This window comes from Sminthopsis crassicaudata, chromosome 2 (assembly GCF_048593235.1).
Source record: "Sminthopsis crassicaudata isolate SCR6 chromosome 2, ASM4859323v1, whole genome shotgun sequence".
Taxonomy (NCBI): domain Eukaryota; kingdom Metazoa; phylum Chordata; class Mammalia; order Dasyuromorphia; family Dasyuridae; genus Sminthopsis; species Sminthopsis crassicaudata.
Window position 1 is genome coordinate 632,095,785 of NC_133618.1, and position 16,807 is coordinate 632,112,591.

General features: G+C 48.0%; 1 protein-coding gene across 10 annotated transcripts in view; it reads right to left on the minus strand.

Annotated features, from left to right (window-relative positions):
- The window catches only part of PEAK1 (pseudopodium enriched atypical kinase 1), a 250,264-nt gene that overhangs the window by 15,676 nt on the left and 217,781 nt on the right, over nt 1-16,807 (minus strand). For all 10 annotated transcript variants that reach the window (XM_074296510.1, XM_074296507.1, XM_074296511.1 and 7 more), the window contains 2 exons: nt 16,029-16,219; nt 4,654-5,399 (listed from right to left, as the gene is read on the minus strand). In XM_074296510.1, the coding sequence (XP_074152611.1) occupies nt 4,654-5,399; nt 16,029-16,219 (937 nt within the window). The remainder of the gene's footprint in view (nt 1-4,653; nt 5,400-16,028; nt 16,220-16,807) is intronic.

The window sequence follows — 16,807 nt, forward strand, 5'->3', positions numbered from 1 at the left end:
ACTCCCCCAATATGAGTGAATGAGCTTAAATGCCAAAAACTGCATCCCTTTGTCACTGTAGGACTATAAGCTCTGCCTTCCAGCCTGATTAACACCCCTTCCAGCTCCCCGGTGATGTCTTCCTCACTGATGGTTACGTAAACAACCATTTACTCTCCAAAGAGGGATTCTGGATGGCGCCTCTGTCAATGTGCTAATATTCAGTTAAGACGGGTCTGGAGTTGGCTGAACGGCTGGACTCACAAAGAGGCCTCCTTAAGAGCCCCATCCCAACCTGGAAGGAGGTTTCCAGTGGAATGGGCCATAATTATGGACTTGCCCTTTTGCTGTTTGGCATTTTAATCAATGAGTTGGATAACCACACAGACAGTAGGTTTAGCCACTCTGACAGCAGACAACACCAAGATGGGAAGGGTAGTAGCATGTCTGATCACAGAGTTTGGATCCCCCCAAACCCCAAGGGTGGGCCAGAACATGGCTCTTAAACCAGAGAGACTTTCTGGCTCTTTATGCTTGCGTTCAAAAATTCAACTTTACAATCATAAGATGGAAAATGGGGCAAACCTTTGCCACACCGTGGCTACGCCCATTAATGTGAAAACAGCCCAGCCCTCGCCATTCAGACACACTAATGTGCTGCCACGGAGAGAGTCAGCTCACTGGGAACATAAAACTGATTACGGCTACTGTTGGGAGGTCACAGGAATTTACCGGAAAGAACATTGCTTTGGGAATGAAAGAAAGAATGGAGGGAGCTAATGTTCCGATTTTCTGGCAATTTGAATATGAGATTCTTTGAGATTGTCAGTAATTTGTAGCTTTCACTCAAGCCTTCAGATGTAGAACCTTCTTTTCCTTGACAACAAGAGGGGGAGAAAGTCCTGAAGACCCCTGGCTTGAGTCCAGGCTCGGCCATTTGTTACCCCTGGAACGGTGGGCACGCCATTTAATCTTTCCAGGGCTAGGTGTCCTCATTTGTAAAATAAGCAGATGGAACCAGATGATCTATAAGGTTCCTTACAGTTAAAAGCTCCATGGCTGTAATACCAATTGTGAAAAACATTCTACAGAATGTCCAACCGCAGCAGAGAAGTGTGTGAAGCCCATCCCGTGTGCCAGGCCCTGCGGGAGACTCTGGGGCACGGAGACAAAAATATGGCCACGCCGTGAAGGGGAAAGTTGGCAATGAAATAATCAAACTCCATCATTACATCTAAAGACCAAAATGGAACAAACATGTAGGAGAAAGGCCTACAAGCCCAGGAGCACAATCCCTTCTTTGAAGGACAGAAGGAAAGAAGCATTTCTTTCTCTGAGCAGCTCAGGCCAGCAGGCAACGCTTTCAGCGCTCAGCTGCTGAATCACATGTGTACTTTATGGGAAACCCTCTGGTCAAAAATAAGGTTATGGAACTCTGAACAGGGATTTGTCTCGGTGACACTTTCAAGGTCATTGATCCCTTGACCCTAACTAAGTCCCACCCATAGGCAGCACACCTCGGAGGCAGGTAGATGTCCAGGAATCAAATGCTGGTCTGACCGCCTCTCCTTCTTGGAGTCTTCAGGAAGGGGCTTTGTTCTCTGATCCCCGGTAAGACAGGGATACGATTCTTGCTCTAATTTATGGGACAGTCGTGAGGAAAGCCGCAATCCTCTGTCATCCACAAAGTGCTGAGTAAATATGAGCGAGGATACATTTTATCAAGAGCACGAAAGCACTTTTTAAAAATTAGGACGACTAGAGCCCATATGAGCTGGGAAAGATGGAGGATCGGGGTTCCTTTGGCCACAGGACCCACGACTGCTAAGGCAGGCATTCCCTCCACCAGGGCAGACCATCACCCATCTAGGCCTTCCTGGGGATCACAGTAAATGCCACGGGCGGGATATGACCCCAACCATCCTTGCTTCCCAAGGCCATCCCCCCTCGGTCACGCTATGCTACTTTTCTAATAGTTTCCCAGAGTTAGATAATTTATCTTGTTTCTGGGAAGGCCCAGAAGCACCGTCATCAAAGAGAGTTACATTAAGGATTTAAGTAACACATCCTTCCCCAAACCTGATGGTAACTCACATCCTATAAGCACCTACCACCTGTTCTTTGCAGATTACTTGTGTATCATTACAAATAAAAAAATCAATACCCGACCATTGATTTGGAAATGAGACAAGACTGCCAGGCAATATCACATAATGTTCTCCAAGCCCTATTCTCAGTCATTTTGAGGGAAGAGAGAGTTTGAGGACCCTCCTTGAATAGGTGTGATCTTGTAACAGGAAGGCCACCATCACTCAGCGCATCGACGGGGCAGCGCCTCGGTGTCACCTATTACCTTAAAATGTCTCCTCTGGCAATATGCTCCATTACCCACAGAGAAGCGGCCTCTCCCTGCAGTTTGCTTTTCTGCTTAATGCGTGTGTTAAATAATAACTGGTATTTCTATGGGACTGAGGTTTTCAAAGCATTTCACAAACACTGACTCACTTGACATGACAGCATGCGGCTATAACGGAAAATCCAGAGGCCTGGGAGACAAGCCTTGGGTCCGAGTTGAACTGGCCCTTGACCTCTTGGACGCCTTCCCTCCCCTGCGGAGGGAGGGGGGGCAGGGGTCATATTAGATCCTCCCTGAGAACCTTTGCAGCTCTCACATTCTATGGAACACTTAATTACAAGAGGTCTCAGGGAGAAAACTGCAGAGAATGGAGCTAAGAGGCTCTGGTACCAACCTGTGTATTAGCTTGACAGGTAAAGTGATTGTTTCTAACACACGTTAAAGGTTTTTAGAATAGCACATGTCCTTTAGATACCAGATGCAGCTGGAACAACCACCTAGCTATGTAATCATTCTGGAGCTAAGGAACAGAATTAATGAACAGGGCTCATGGAACTGGAAAAATCTTGCATTTATGGACTTCCCCTTGCACTCCCTCTGGTCCCCCCTTCACTGTTTCCTCATCACCATGACACGATCCATCAAGCTTATAAGCTGCTGTGGCCAACAGATCCATCACTTGGCAGCTGACCTTTCTCTGCTCTTAGGGAGGCCGGTCGTCTCCTGCTTGGGGGGCGGGGAGAAACGACATCATCAAAGCTTGCATTTCACTCACCTGACCTTCGAGAACCCAGGATCACCCCCTCTGCTGTAAGAAGGCTCCAGAACAGGAATGCCAGCAGATCATAGAGCATTTAAAATATGGCTTTTAAAAATGCGTCTTTTAATAAAAAGTCACATCATAAAGACCAGCAGCTGGTACTTGGCGGAGACCTCGGAAGAACATGAGCAAGGGCCTGCAGCCCACATCATCTTTGGGGACTCAGAAGAAAGAGATGAGACCACAGGAGTGCAGAGCGGGTGAGGAGGAGGCCCATGATGATGAACCGCAGACCCAGACTAGTTTTGCATGCAACAAAGGTGTTCCTGCTCTTACAATTTCCAGCAAATTTTAAAACGTTTTATCCAATCCCTGCCCATGAGGCTGGAGCAGCAAGTAGGACTAGCTCCATTTCATAGATGGGAACGCTGACAATCTGCCTAAGTGAACGCCCCAGATGACATATCCTGGAAGGGGCAGACTCGGCTCAGACCCGGGTCCGACCCCCAGGCCGGGCCTCGTCCCCACGCACCCACGGCCTCCGGGTATGTCAGGGAGGTCCTCAGCAACGTGTCTGGCACACATTAGGCACTTACTGTGTGCTTCCTGAATCTGTGGCACTGACCTGAGTTTTCCCTTAAACAAGGTAAGGGGCAGGAAGGAGCAGAGTCAAGATTCCAGTTAGAAGTAAAGCAGCTCCAGGAACCAGGCTCCCGAGAGCCACCCACCATCTGCGGCTAGGTCTACAGACGTACTATTAAGGGCACCAGGCCTCCGGGCCGCCATCGCCTGCCATTTCTAGGTGCCCTGAAGGCCTCGTGCTCAAGGGCTGAAGCCCCACCTTCTTCCCTCCCCACCCAGCCCTCCCTCCTCCCTCACGCAGCCAGATCCTCATCAGCTCTTACCTAGATCACTATAATGTTCTTATGCCCCCCCCCCCATCACAGCTCCCCCTCCTTATACTGAAATAGCTCTGATCCTGTGACACCCCCCCCCCCCGGGGTACATGCAGACTCTTCTGTTCAGCTCTGAAAGCTTCTCTCTGGCCCGCATACGTGAGCCTCCATCTCCTGCCTCCAGGCCTTTGCCCTGACTAGCCCCATGCCCGGGGTGCCTTCCCTCCTCACCCCTTCTCTTCCTTTAGGATGCTGCTCAAGGGCCTTTTCGTATGCACTTGTTTTCTGCCTCCTGGAACACAAGTCCATTGTGCCCACAAGCCCCTGCACAGTGACTGGCATATCACAGATACTGAATTCGCATGTGTTTATCCCCTACATTACAGCAAGAGGAAGGAACCTCACAATTGGCGTTGAGGAGGCGAGTTCAAATCCTGCCTAAGACACTTAGTAGGGGGGTGGCCACATGGTCCCCTTTGGCAGATGGGCCTAATCACAAGGGCTGCTTCTGGGCAGCGTGAGAGTCCAACGTAATAAACGCGCTCTGGAAACCTCACCCCACGAGTCTGAGTGAAGCTCCTGGCCATGGCCGTGGTCCTGGGCTGGCACATGAGCCGAGGCCGGGGCACTCGTGGGGTGTGGCCAGACTGCGGCCTCCTTACCTTGACGGCGTAGCTGGTGAGCGGGTCTTTGGCATAGGAGGCTGGGTAGTAGACGGCGTCACCGGCTTCACAGCAGGGCCTGTCGCTGGTCAGCCGGAAGTCGGACCAGCTGTCCACCCCAAAGCGGAGCTGGTCCTTCTGCCCGGCCATGAAGAGGTCCTCGCACTTGAGAGCCAGCTTCTTCAGGGCGTCGCTGTGCAGGCTCCGGATCTTCCCCACCACCTCCTCGCGGTTCTCGATGCCGCGGTACAGCACCGTCCTCTGGGGTTTCGGGGCGCTCCGGCCCAGCTTGCCCTGAGGCCCCCGCCGGCCCGTCAGGGACTCGGTGCTGGTGCAGAACCGCTCCCTGGTGCCCAGGGCGGTGAGGCTGGAGACGCTGCGGGCCGTGGTGCTGGCGCGTCTGTCCTTGGGCAGCGCCCTGTCGAGCGAGTCGCAGGACTCGTTCTCCAGGCCCTTGAGCTCGTAGCTGAGGGAGGAGCCGCCGCTGCTGGCGTCCCAGTGGGCCTCCATGTCATAGGTGGGGTTGGCCAGCAGGCACAGGCTGTTCTCGAGGGACTTGTGCAGGTCTTTGGGAAGAGGCTCCGTGTTGGCCCTCAGAATGGTTTTCTTTGGCAGGGGGGGTGGCGTGGCCTGGGAGGGGCGGGCTACTTCTTGCTCTGGGGTTCCCCCAAAAGCAATGGCATCATCCACAGCTCCCTTTGGCTGGCGAGGGTGCTTGGGGGGGATCATGGTGGCTCTGGATTGCCCTGTTGAAAAGAATAACACAAAACATGATTAAAAGGAAAAGCAATCAGAGGCCCTGTGACCTGGGGGTTCAGCTGGGAAAGCAGGGACCTGGCAGGGCAGGAGATGTTCCCATCGTGTTCACCTGCTTTGTGACAGAGGAAATGACAAGTACAAAGTACTTCTAGGGAAGGCTGTACTTGTATTTAGAGAGGAGGCAGTCCTGACTTCCGGTTGCTTTTTATCTACAAGAACTATTAAAATCTAGGTTTTCCCAAGTTAAATTTTGGGACAGAAAATCTTCAGGCACACAGGGGAAGGGAGGCAATCTAGGCCCCGAAGACAGTTAGAGTGAGGGTGCGGCAGGCGGGGTTCAGTCTGGCTGAAGCAGAGCCTGGATGGGAGAGGTCTGAGATAAGGCTGGGGAGGGAGACTGCCGGGAGACATCTCAGCAAAAGAGTCTGACCTGGACGAGGGAGCCCCGAAGATCCTGTCGCCGAGGGGCGCCCACAGAAGGCCGGACCGAGGCGCAGGGAGAGCTCACTGAACAGTCTGCAGAGGCAGCGAGGGGAGCCGGTGCCACCCATGGAGAAGGGGGCACCGGGGTGGGGGTTGGAAGTGGAAGAGTTACCTTCCTAAATGAGCGGTTACAGGAGGTTTAGGGAAGAAGAGCCAAAGATAATTTCTAGGTTCCACATAGAGGAGACAAGAGACAGGAGAAGGAAGGGCAGGTCTGGGGAAGGTGATGAGCTCGGCTTTAGGTGTGTGGAGTCTGAGCTGGGAGGCCGGGGGCAGCCTCGGGCAGGTCTGGAGCTGAACAGAGAAGGGCCGAGGGGCTGTGGCCAGAGCGAACCCCGTCAGCGCTTTAGGCCTGGGGCCCTGTAACAAACCCGAGGGAAGGAGAGGCGGGGTGAGGACTGCAGTTACCAGAGCAACAGGACTCGAGTCCCCCAGTCCCCTTGGAGAGGGTCTAACTCCTGACAGTGGTTTACCTGCCATTTTAGCCCCCCAAGTGCTGGGAGCAGGTGCACGGACACGGGGGTCTTTCGCCGCAAAGACTGTGTGTGTGTGCATGTGACAAGCTGGATGGCCTACATGAGAGCACGTGTGTGCGTATGTGTGTGCGCCAAGCACCCTGGCGTGTCTGGTGCCAGTCAGGGAGGAGCGCCAGGCTTTGTAGGAGTCATGCTCTGGACCACAACCTGGCTTCTGGGATCAGGTTCCTCGTTTGTAAAGTGGGAGGCTGGAACAGATGATCTGTGATGGCTCTTAGAACTCCCACGGTCATGTCCGTTCTTCCCAAAGCAGTGATGGTGCCCCCAGGTCCCCTTGGGGCAGGGAATGAACACTGACATAACATACACTACGGTCAGGCATGGGGCAGGGAGGAGGTGGAGCAGATGCAGCACTGGGCCTGGAGTCAGGGAGACGAGCTCAAACATGACCTCAAAGACTTGCTAATTGTGTGACTCTGGGCAATGCATTTAACCCCATTTGCCTCAGTTTCCTCATCTGTAAGAACGGGCTGGAGAAGGAGTGGTGAAGCACTCTAGTATTTCTTCCAGGAAAACCCCAAATGGGCACACAACATGTGCCAGGCACTGCTGATTGCTTTACAAAGATGATCACTGCTCCACAAAGCAGGGGCTATGATTATCCCTATATGATAGCTGAGGAAACAGAGGCAGATGGGAGTTAAGTGACCGTCTGAGAGCAGAACGTTAGTGTTTGAGGACAAGGGTCTTTCTAATTCTGGGCGACCTGCCCTATCCTCTGCCACCCAGCCGCCTTTCTGGCTGCTACGGCTGAGTGAGAAGCAGGTATCACAGGGGCTCCAGCTCTAACCCCAAAGGTCCAGAATGATGTAGGGTTCCGCAGCAGATGCACTAAATTGCTGTTCCAAGTGGTTGTTTTTCGTCTTTTGGGGTAAATAAATTATAATCTTTGAGAAATGACTTTTAAGACATCAATACCCACAAAGATCATTCATCTACCTCAAGTAGAAGCTGGCAGGCCGTTTCTTCGACTACAGAACAGCCATGGCCCACAAGGACCTGGGTTTCTCCCTGGAAGAACACGCCACCAGCGACTGGCAGCTTCTAGACTCACTGGCCGGGGTGGGGGAGACAAAGAAAGCACACAGAGATGCTATGGACCTCGTGTGATCAATCTGGAGGCACAACGCTGCTCCTATGGGTCCCACAGACTCAGCAAATAGCTCCCAATGAATGAAATAACAAAGAGAAGAATCAGGGATTAAAAAAAAAAAAGAAAAACGGCACCGCAGCACAATGCCCCCTTGAATCAAGGGCAGGCACCCACACAGACTCGCTGGTAATTATAATAATGCATTCCCATTCACCACAAAGGGCCTCGTAAATGACCACAATACACACAGAGAGCTGGAGATCTCCCATTCCGCTACTGAAAAGCAGTCGTATTTTTTGACAATATAGGGAGCTCTATTATAGAGGATTCTTTAGGGCTGGAAGTGACCCGTTATTAAAAGAGACTATAGAAGGAAGCACACTGCGGCTGACTGAACAGGAACTCACCTCCTAGGAATGTTTGCTATACAAGCTTGGAGATTGTTTGGTCCCACCCTTCCCACCCTTGCTACCCTGGAGTCCCAAAGGGAAAGAAGGGGATGGCATTCACTGAATTGCCCAGCCCACTTCCTGCAGGGACGGGGTCTCCCCACCTGATCCATAAGCCCTCTCCATTTTCTTGGCTTCTGGGAGATGAGAGCGACAAGTCTCCATTCTTGAATGTCTAGTGAACCTGGGCTTTTAGAGGTGGAAAGGCCAGACAGTAACGAGCAGCAGAGATGCTGACTGAAGGAAGTTCAAGAAGAGACTGGGCGCTTTTTTTATTTTTGTGATACTCCGTGGCTGAGATGAACCCAAAGCTGTCAGACTTTTGCTGGCCTGCTTGGGATCCTTGACCGTGAACAGACTATTTCTTGACTAACAGTCCCTGCTACGCTGCGTAACCAAAGGGACAGTCCAGAACAAGGGTGGGAAATAAATGCCAGTTTCCTTGCTTTTTAGGCAGTAGCGAGTGACCCCTAAGAGCAGTCTGGGATGTGAGGGTCAGCAGATTTTTTTGCTCCAAATAAAACCACTTCCCCAAGCCCACAGCTTGTGTTATTAGGTCGGGAAGTTCTTCAAGCCTCCAAGCCTTTTTCCCCTAAGAAAGGCAAGTTCTTCCAAATGAATTCCAACCATCTGGATCAGCATTTCAATGCTTTGCTTTGGAGCTGTTTTTATTTTAAACTCTCACCTCTGCACATTCTTCTCATGCCTCTGGAGCCAGTCCAAAAACTCAGCTTTCAACAGGCCTCGTGTAACATTGAACACTCTCCATTTTGGTGTCTCTTTGAAGACAAAGGCTACATTGTGCTGCAGCTCTTGCCTTTTGTAATTTTTTTTTTTTAAAAAGAAATCATTTCATATGGAAGCAGCTCCTTTATCACCATCCCTCTCCCTTTGCTTGTGAAGAGGCAGGCCCCTGTGCAAAGCTCTGAGTGGCAGGAGAAACCGAGAGAGCAAAGAGGGCATCCGAGGGACCCGTTCCCAGAACCAAAGGGCTGCTCAAAACTACCCATTGCAGGATGGAGTTGGGAAGAATGACCAGGGCTCTTGGAGCCTACTAGAACATTAGCACAAGAGAAATGAACAGTAAGGAAATAATCAGTTTTGGAAATCAAGTTGTTTACACACTAGGAAGTGGACTCTAGGTAAGCCATGATAATTATCTACTCCTTCCCCCAATAAATCTAATTAAATCCCTGTAATTTGTGGGGTACTGTGCGAGGTTCCTGGGTGGGAGTCCATGGAATATAGATGAGACTTAGGCACTTCCTGCATGGGGCTGATGGATTCTGTAGTGGATTAAAGGCTCATATAATGCATCACATTACATGAAGGATGGCAACATAAAGTGCCAGTGAGGGAGTCAGCACAATTGCTAGAGCAGGGCTTCTTAAACCTTTTCCATTCACAAAGTCCATTTGTGTGAGAAATTTTTATGTGGCCTGGATACATGGGTATATAAAACAAGTATAAAAATCAAACATTTCCTGATAATAAATCATGATTTCAGGACCACCATATTCAGTGATGAGACCCCAGATGGAGTCGTCATCTACTGTTTAAGAAGCTTTGTGCTAAGGATATTTCCTGAAATGTTAAATGAAAATCAGAAATTGTGTGTATGTGTGCATTCATATACATATTGTGTACACTAAGATGTGGCCCACCATCCCCGAGTTCCTCCCACAAGGAGCCTCTGTCACCCTGAGGCCGGGAATGGCTATCTAATTAGGACCAAGAAGTGGTGGCGGAGTTCTGCTTACTTTCATTCCAAGCTTTCCTCCTTCCCAACTATGAGGAAAAAGGAAGGTGCTTGGGTGACCCACCGGGCATGGTAACCAACACTTAAATTATTCCCAGTGAATAAGGTATGACTTCTCAAGTCCGGCCAGCACACTGACCCATTTTCCTGGCACACTGTGTGGGTGGAGAAGCTCACGGAATGGGGCCACTTCTCCAACCCGGGCTCTCTGCTGGCTCTCCTTCATAGGAGAGACAATCGCCCATGACAAGCTCATGTTTCCTTGTCTGAAGCTTCATTGGAAAAGGAACCGTCAATAATTTGAAAATATGGATGAGCTAGTTTTGGTAAGACCCAAGTTATGGGTTTGATCCCTCTATGGGCCACATGTATTTGTCACGGTGAACACAGCACCATTGGATTCAGAGTTGGAGGAGTTGGGTGGCACTGAACAACTCTTAGTTTCCTAATCCATATAATGGGAAGGTCAGACTCAACTGCCTCTAGAATTAAGCTCCTTTGGCCTTCTGGAGAAAACCTCAAATCACCCTAAAAGCTGGTGTTTTGCTCTATCCATCATTATTATTTTTTAAATCACTCAACAGTAAACGTGGCAGCTTATCCATCAGTTTCTTAATAGCAAAAGTAGTTTATTATGGAACATCACTTGTAAAGAAGCCTGCCTGTTCCCGTTTCACATCCTTGGGAAGGACAGCCCATGTGTGGACAATTATCGTAACCATTTCATGCACAGAAGTCAGTAGATGCTGGCGTTCACTGAATCTCTCGCCCTCCCTACTTTCCGGAAGCCCATGTGGAGCTGGACCAAAACCCAGGCAAGGTGGTAGTTCTATTGTCTTTGACGATGTCATATCTTCACAGATCCTATCCAGTTTTCTTCTGGTCTTCCATTTTCCTCAAACACTTGTGTCTCTTCCCAAGCCTTCTTTAAAGTGCTCTCACGCTCCAATGCTTCCGTTCTAAGAGCTGACTTTGTTTACTATCTTCTTTCACCCTCCCTTAACTTTGACACGTGAGATGGTATTTGCCCTTAGCTCCTCCACGTCTTCAAGTCTCTTCCATGTGACAGCTTTTCCAGGCTCCTAAGTACTGTCTTCTTCAGGTTAAGAATGTGTCTTCATTTAATTCATCTATAAATGGCGTCATCTTACGCACCTTCATCCTGTGGCTGTTTCCTCTGGAAGCTTTCAAGTTTATCGATATCCTTTCTAGAAGATGTCACCTTGAAACAATCCTAATACTTTAGGTGAACCTGCCTCTCCCATGGTTCTGAACATTCTGCCTCGCCTGGCGTGGCCTGAGAACGCGTTATTGTTCTGAGTTGCCACAGACTTACTCAACCCCCAAGAGACTTTTCAGGTGAACTTTTCCCCCAAGTTTATCTAAAAAGACATTTCTGAATCCTGACTTGGTACTCCAAGTCTCCCCTCGAGCTGTGTTAGTTGCAAATTTGATAAGCGTGCCATCTGTGCCTGATAGAATATTAAAGAGCACAGTATCAACCATAAATCCCTGGGCATTCCACTGGAGACATCACCACACGTTGAAATGGAGCCATGAATGAATGACTCCTCACATTCAATCAGCTTGGAATCCATCTCATTACATTACTGTCTAGCCCACATCCTTTCATTTTTCTTAAAAGAACAAGATGAACATTTGTCAAAAATTTTACTCAATTCCGAGCCGACCAGAGCTGCTGCATTCCCCTGCTCTATCAGGTTAGTAACCTCCTCTGACAAGGAAAGGGCTCGATCATCCTGACCACCGTCTCCTTTTCTTTGTGTTCTCTAGAATGACATCTTTTAGCAAGTTCTGGGGAACCAAAGGATTAAACTCACTGGCCTTTAGTTTGTGGACTCATTTGCTTTTCTCTAGTCCTGCGCCTTTCTTCTCTTAGAAATCACTGACAGCATAGATTGAGACGACTCTGGTGATGGAACCCAGGAACAGCTAGGAATAGTCTCAGTCCTCCTAACTTATCTTAGTTATTTATATCTTGAGAACATTTTGGTACTATCCTTTCTAGTCCAGTCACGGGAGATGCCAATGGGTGAATTCCAAGCTAAGGGGGACTTTCAGGTTTCTGGGGCACTTCTTCCTTTTTCTCCCAAGACAGCTTAAAAAAAAGCCCTTCCCCTTTAGGTGATTCCCAATCTTGTTTGCCACTTTCATTTCATTCTGAACTTTAAGCTATAGTTCTCTTCTTAGAAGATGGTGTTCACATTTTTGTATTCCTTTTCTGTAACCTGCCCTTGCTTTTTTTAACTTTTCAATTTGCACTTCAAAACAATTAAGTTTATTATACAACATATCAATTAAAAAAATGCAGATGGTGCCTTTTTAAAATCCTGGGTATTTAACACATTTTCCCCCCAATAAGTATGTTAAATTTCTTCCAAACAACAGTAATATTATCACAGACCCTCAGTATAGCCATTTTTGGTAGCAAGATGGTTAGTGCTTTTTCACTATTCCTCTTTTGCATCTGGTTCGGTGCCTGATTTTTAATTCAGAGGAACATTACTGCAAAGCAACAAATTATGCTGAAATAAAAATGGCACATCATATGATCAATAGAAAAATTAATCTGTCCCTTATAGTACAACTCCCACCACTGAGTAAATAAAAAAGAATGCCCTCAGTACATCATTATGTAATCCAGCAAAGTGAAATCCTGTATTGGCCAGGTCCTAAATTTGTGTTCCCCTCTGTTTTAAATCTGTCACCTCTGTGAAAGGAGGCAACGGCAGCTTTCATCTTCATTCTTTTGCAATCATGGTTTATCATTGTGCTGATAGGTGTATTCTTTCAAAGTTGTTTCTTCCATATACTATTATTAATATTAGCATAAATTGTTTTTCTTGTACCGCTCATTTCAGTCTGCATCATTTCATACTGGTCTTCCCAGTTTCCTCTGAAAATATCTGTTTCATAGTTTCTTATGGTATATTCCATGATATTCATATACCACAATTTGTTTAGTCACCTCAATAAAGGGAAATCCTCTTAGTTTCTAATTTCTAGTTATCACAAAAAAGTGGCTATAAATATTTCTATCGATAAAGATCCTTTCCCTCTGTTCTGGTAGCTTTGGGTATGGATTTAGTAGTGGTATAGCTAGTCAAAGGTCACACACATTTTAGTAACTTTTGGAGCATATTTCAAATTGCTTTCTAGAATGGCTGGACCTCTTTAACAGCTCCACTAACAATGTACTAATATACTTATTTCCCTATAGTCCATCTAACATTTGTCATTTTCTTTTTTGCCAATCTGTGAAAAGGAATCTTAAAGATACTTTAATTTGCATTTCTCTAATTATTAATGATTTAGAACTTTTCTCCATAAAGATATTGAATAGCTTGCATTTCTTCCTTTGAAAACTACTTGTTCCAATCTTTTGACTATTTTATCTGTTGGGGAATGGATCTTAATATTTGTAAATTTAAACCAAATCCTTAATTCTTGAATAGGAGAAAAGGGGAAGGAAGGAGGGAGGATAAGTTTTTATATAGTGCCTTTTGTGAGTTAGGCCCTGTCCTAAATGCTTTATAAATATAATCTCATTTGATCATTATCAGAGAAGCTTATTGCAGAGATTTCTTCCCCTAAAACTACTTGGTAACCTCCTAATTTCTACTATTATTTGTGTAAAAACTTTTGAAAAATTGCTGATCAACAGCAGAGTTTGAGATGTAGTACTGATAAATTTCCTTCCTGGCTTCTTTTTTTCCCCTTTACATTCATTACACTTGAGATCTTTGATCGTTGGTCCCTCACATCTACAAGCCCTTTAACCAAGTTTAAATTCTAACTGGCGAGTTCCCTTGTGCATCTACCGTGATATCTTTGGCCATCTCTCCCTTTCCTTACTCACTGAAGTGGTTTCTCTCTTTCCTTACAATTTAATTCCTAAGAGTTTTCTCCCTCTTCCTAGGCTGAATTCAGCAGATTCTTTCTTCTTTCTGCTGATCCCTTTGAGATCTTTTCTCCCCAAACTCAGAATATAAGTAAGACTGTTCTCAGATTTCCATCTCTTTCTCTATCACAAATTCTAAGATGTAGTTACTGCCCCTCAAAGTCCTATCAGCTCCACTTCTGAAACCACTTGCAGGAGTCACTGGTAAGAATTAGATCTAATATGGAATTTCCTCCTTTGGCTTTCTGACATTTCTTAGAAGGATAAAATTATAATTAAGGCAAATTAAAATATTCTTAACGGTCATCCCCCTTTCTGTGTTTGGATTTCCTCATCTGAATGTATCTCCTTAATAAAATGTGTGTGTGTGTGTGTGTGTGTGTGTGTGTGTGTGTGTGTGTGTGTGTGTGTGTGTAGCTAATCCTCTCCAGGAGACCCCTGCCCATGCAAGGCCCATTTTAGTCATTCTGTATCTTTTGGATAAGGCACAGTCTTTCAAAGTCATATTCCAGCCAGGGGTTTCATCTTAAAATGCAGTGATATTCATGAGGTCAAAAACACACACATACACACACTTACACATATTAACATATACATATATATATTCCCAAAGTGTCGACATACACGTGATGTGTTGAAAATGTAATCAAAAGAGCTTTAAATGTAAATGGAAGAAGGGAGAAAACTACATGTAACATTTTTGTCTTTTAAGTTGTGTTCCAGAAATAAAGATCTTACTTTCAAAACCATGTCCCTAATCATTGCTTCTAAATCTGCCTTGATTTTGAGGAACAAATGATAGAAAACACTAGCTAGCTCCTAAGGGCACTAGCTTGTTGTCCCAAGCATTGCATCAGCAATGCTTTTTAGTTATTTCTTGGCCCTCTCTTTACACTTGCAGTGGGTGTGATGACTCTCAGGAGCTTCTCTACTACATCTGGGAAGTCAGAAGAGCTCCGTATTGTTCTGGTCAGCCTCTGTGGCTCCGGCATGCCACGCTCCCCTTCCTCCCTTGTTTTGCCCAGTCCTGGGTGTGCTCTTGCCTCACGGCCATGAGAAGCCATAGCATCCTTCCCCGGTGGAGCGTCTGGTCTGCTCTCCAGCCCCGAGCATTCTGGGACTTTTGTTCTTTCCTTTCGGCTTTGTGTGGGGCTCTCCAGACTCACGTCGGGATCCCCTCTGCCTCGTGGCAGCCTTTTCCTTTCTGGTTTGCTCACTGAAGGCTTGTTCTCCCCACCAAAGGAAGGCTTCATTAAGGAGGCTGGCCTGGGCTCTGAGCACGATTCTCTCCTTAAAGGCACAGAGCAATTAGCTCTTCCAGAGAGCAATGTGGAGGATGGGCTTTTGCCAAGCTATTGAGCTGTGAAGGGTGAAAGTTCCTACTTGCTGCTGACAGACTAAAAAGTCATTATGTATACCTGATCTCAGTGGGCTGATAAAGAAACACAATATGTCACAGAAGAAACAAGTGATCTTTTTTCTCCCAGACATTTAGAGATAGGCTTAAGAAACATGGGGAGAATGTGGAAGGTCTGATTAAAGTGACATTCTATCATTAGGCTGGGAAATCATCCTGGAGCCCAAAGACGATGGATTAAGTTACTGAAGATCAATGCCAGTGCAAAGAGCTCCTGTTACAGTTGCCCAAAGGAAACCATTGCTGGGCAAGATCCCTGATCTCACAGGTTTTAAGCAACTTTAAAAGCAGGCCAGTGCCACAGAGACCAGCTCTGAAGTCTCCCCGGGGGTAGAGGTGATCCCGGGCTTCCCAAGGGTTGTGCTGGAGGGAGTGCTCACGCCGGAAGGCCCTTCCCCAAGTCAGGACATGGTGCAGACACGCTGAGAAAGCATGCTGAGGGCAGTGCGGCCTGGCATCTCAAGGCTGGCCACAGGACGGTGATATTTTCACCATCATGGCAGGCTACAGATTGCCTGAGATGGGGCTGTAAGGCCCTGGGCGGGGGATGCCCATGCCAACAGCGGCACCTGTGATACCCCCTTTATTGGCTCACTGGGAGGACACCCAGAGGGCTCTGCCAGCCTCAGGTGATGGGTCACACACATGGGAGCAGAAAAGGAGGAATGCCTCCCACAGAAGGCGGGCAGCCCCTGCCCTTCCAGCCTCGGCTCAGAAAGGAGCCTCTCCTTAGGCCGCTCACATGTGTGTCCGTCGTGCCACCGCTGCTGCCCTAGCTCCCATGTACAGGCCCGCTGGCAGCTCTTTCCCTTCTCTGTTACCCCGGGGCCTGGCATGCAGTGGGCTCCTCCTCAGCTCCTGCCTTCACAGGGCAGACAATGAGCTGCCTCTCTGCTGGATTGGGGACGTGTCCTTAGGACCAGACCCCCTCACGCTCGCCCTCTGCGTGGTACTTACCCAGGTTACTGTACGTGGCACTACAGGGGCTTTCATCTGAAGGGTCCGAGGCCTCTTCCTTCCCTTCTTCCCTCTCTGGGGTGGGTGGGGGCGGGGCTGGCGTGCCCACCGCATTGCTGCCGCCCTCCTTCACGGGAGTTGTTCTGGGAACTCGAGAAGGGCCCTCTACCGTCCCTTCGTGGGGCACGTGACTGAAACAAACAAGATCATGGTCACACCAGGTTCTCAGTCTCTCAAAATCATCCACGACCCAAAGAAACAAAAGAAAATGGTCTTTATCTAGGGCCCCCCTGAAGAAATGGGGCTGCCCAAGCCTGGGGCTGTAGCCCGTCTTCTCCCATGAGGCTCACTGACTGAGGGCTTTCCGAGGTGGCCCCGGTTCACCTGAAGCATGAATCTGGTCCACAACATCACTGTCAAAGGCCATTCAGCCTGTCCAAAGACCTGCTCAAAAGGCAGCTGGGCCCACTGGCAGAAAGCTGCAGAGTCACTAAGTTCCTGCTTCAGTTTATGGAAATTTGCTTTGCTTTCATTTTTACTTATTGGTCTGAGTTCTGTCCTCTAGGACCAAGCGGAAAAGAGTTTAATTTTTCTGCCAACCCTTCAGATAATTGCAAATGGCACCTGAGTCTTAAGGGAACCTAGTCTTCTCTCTAAAAGAGCAAAGAGAGCTCCTGCCCCAAGTTGGGCAATTCTAGTCCAGGGCCCTGACGCTCCTTCCACAGATACTCCAAGGTGCCAGCAGAGCTGTACGCCTGCCAGGGTAATCCTGCTCTCCT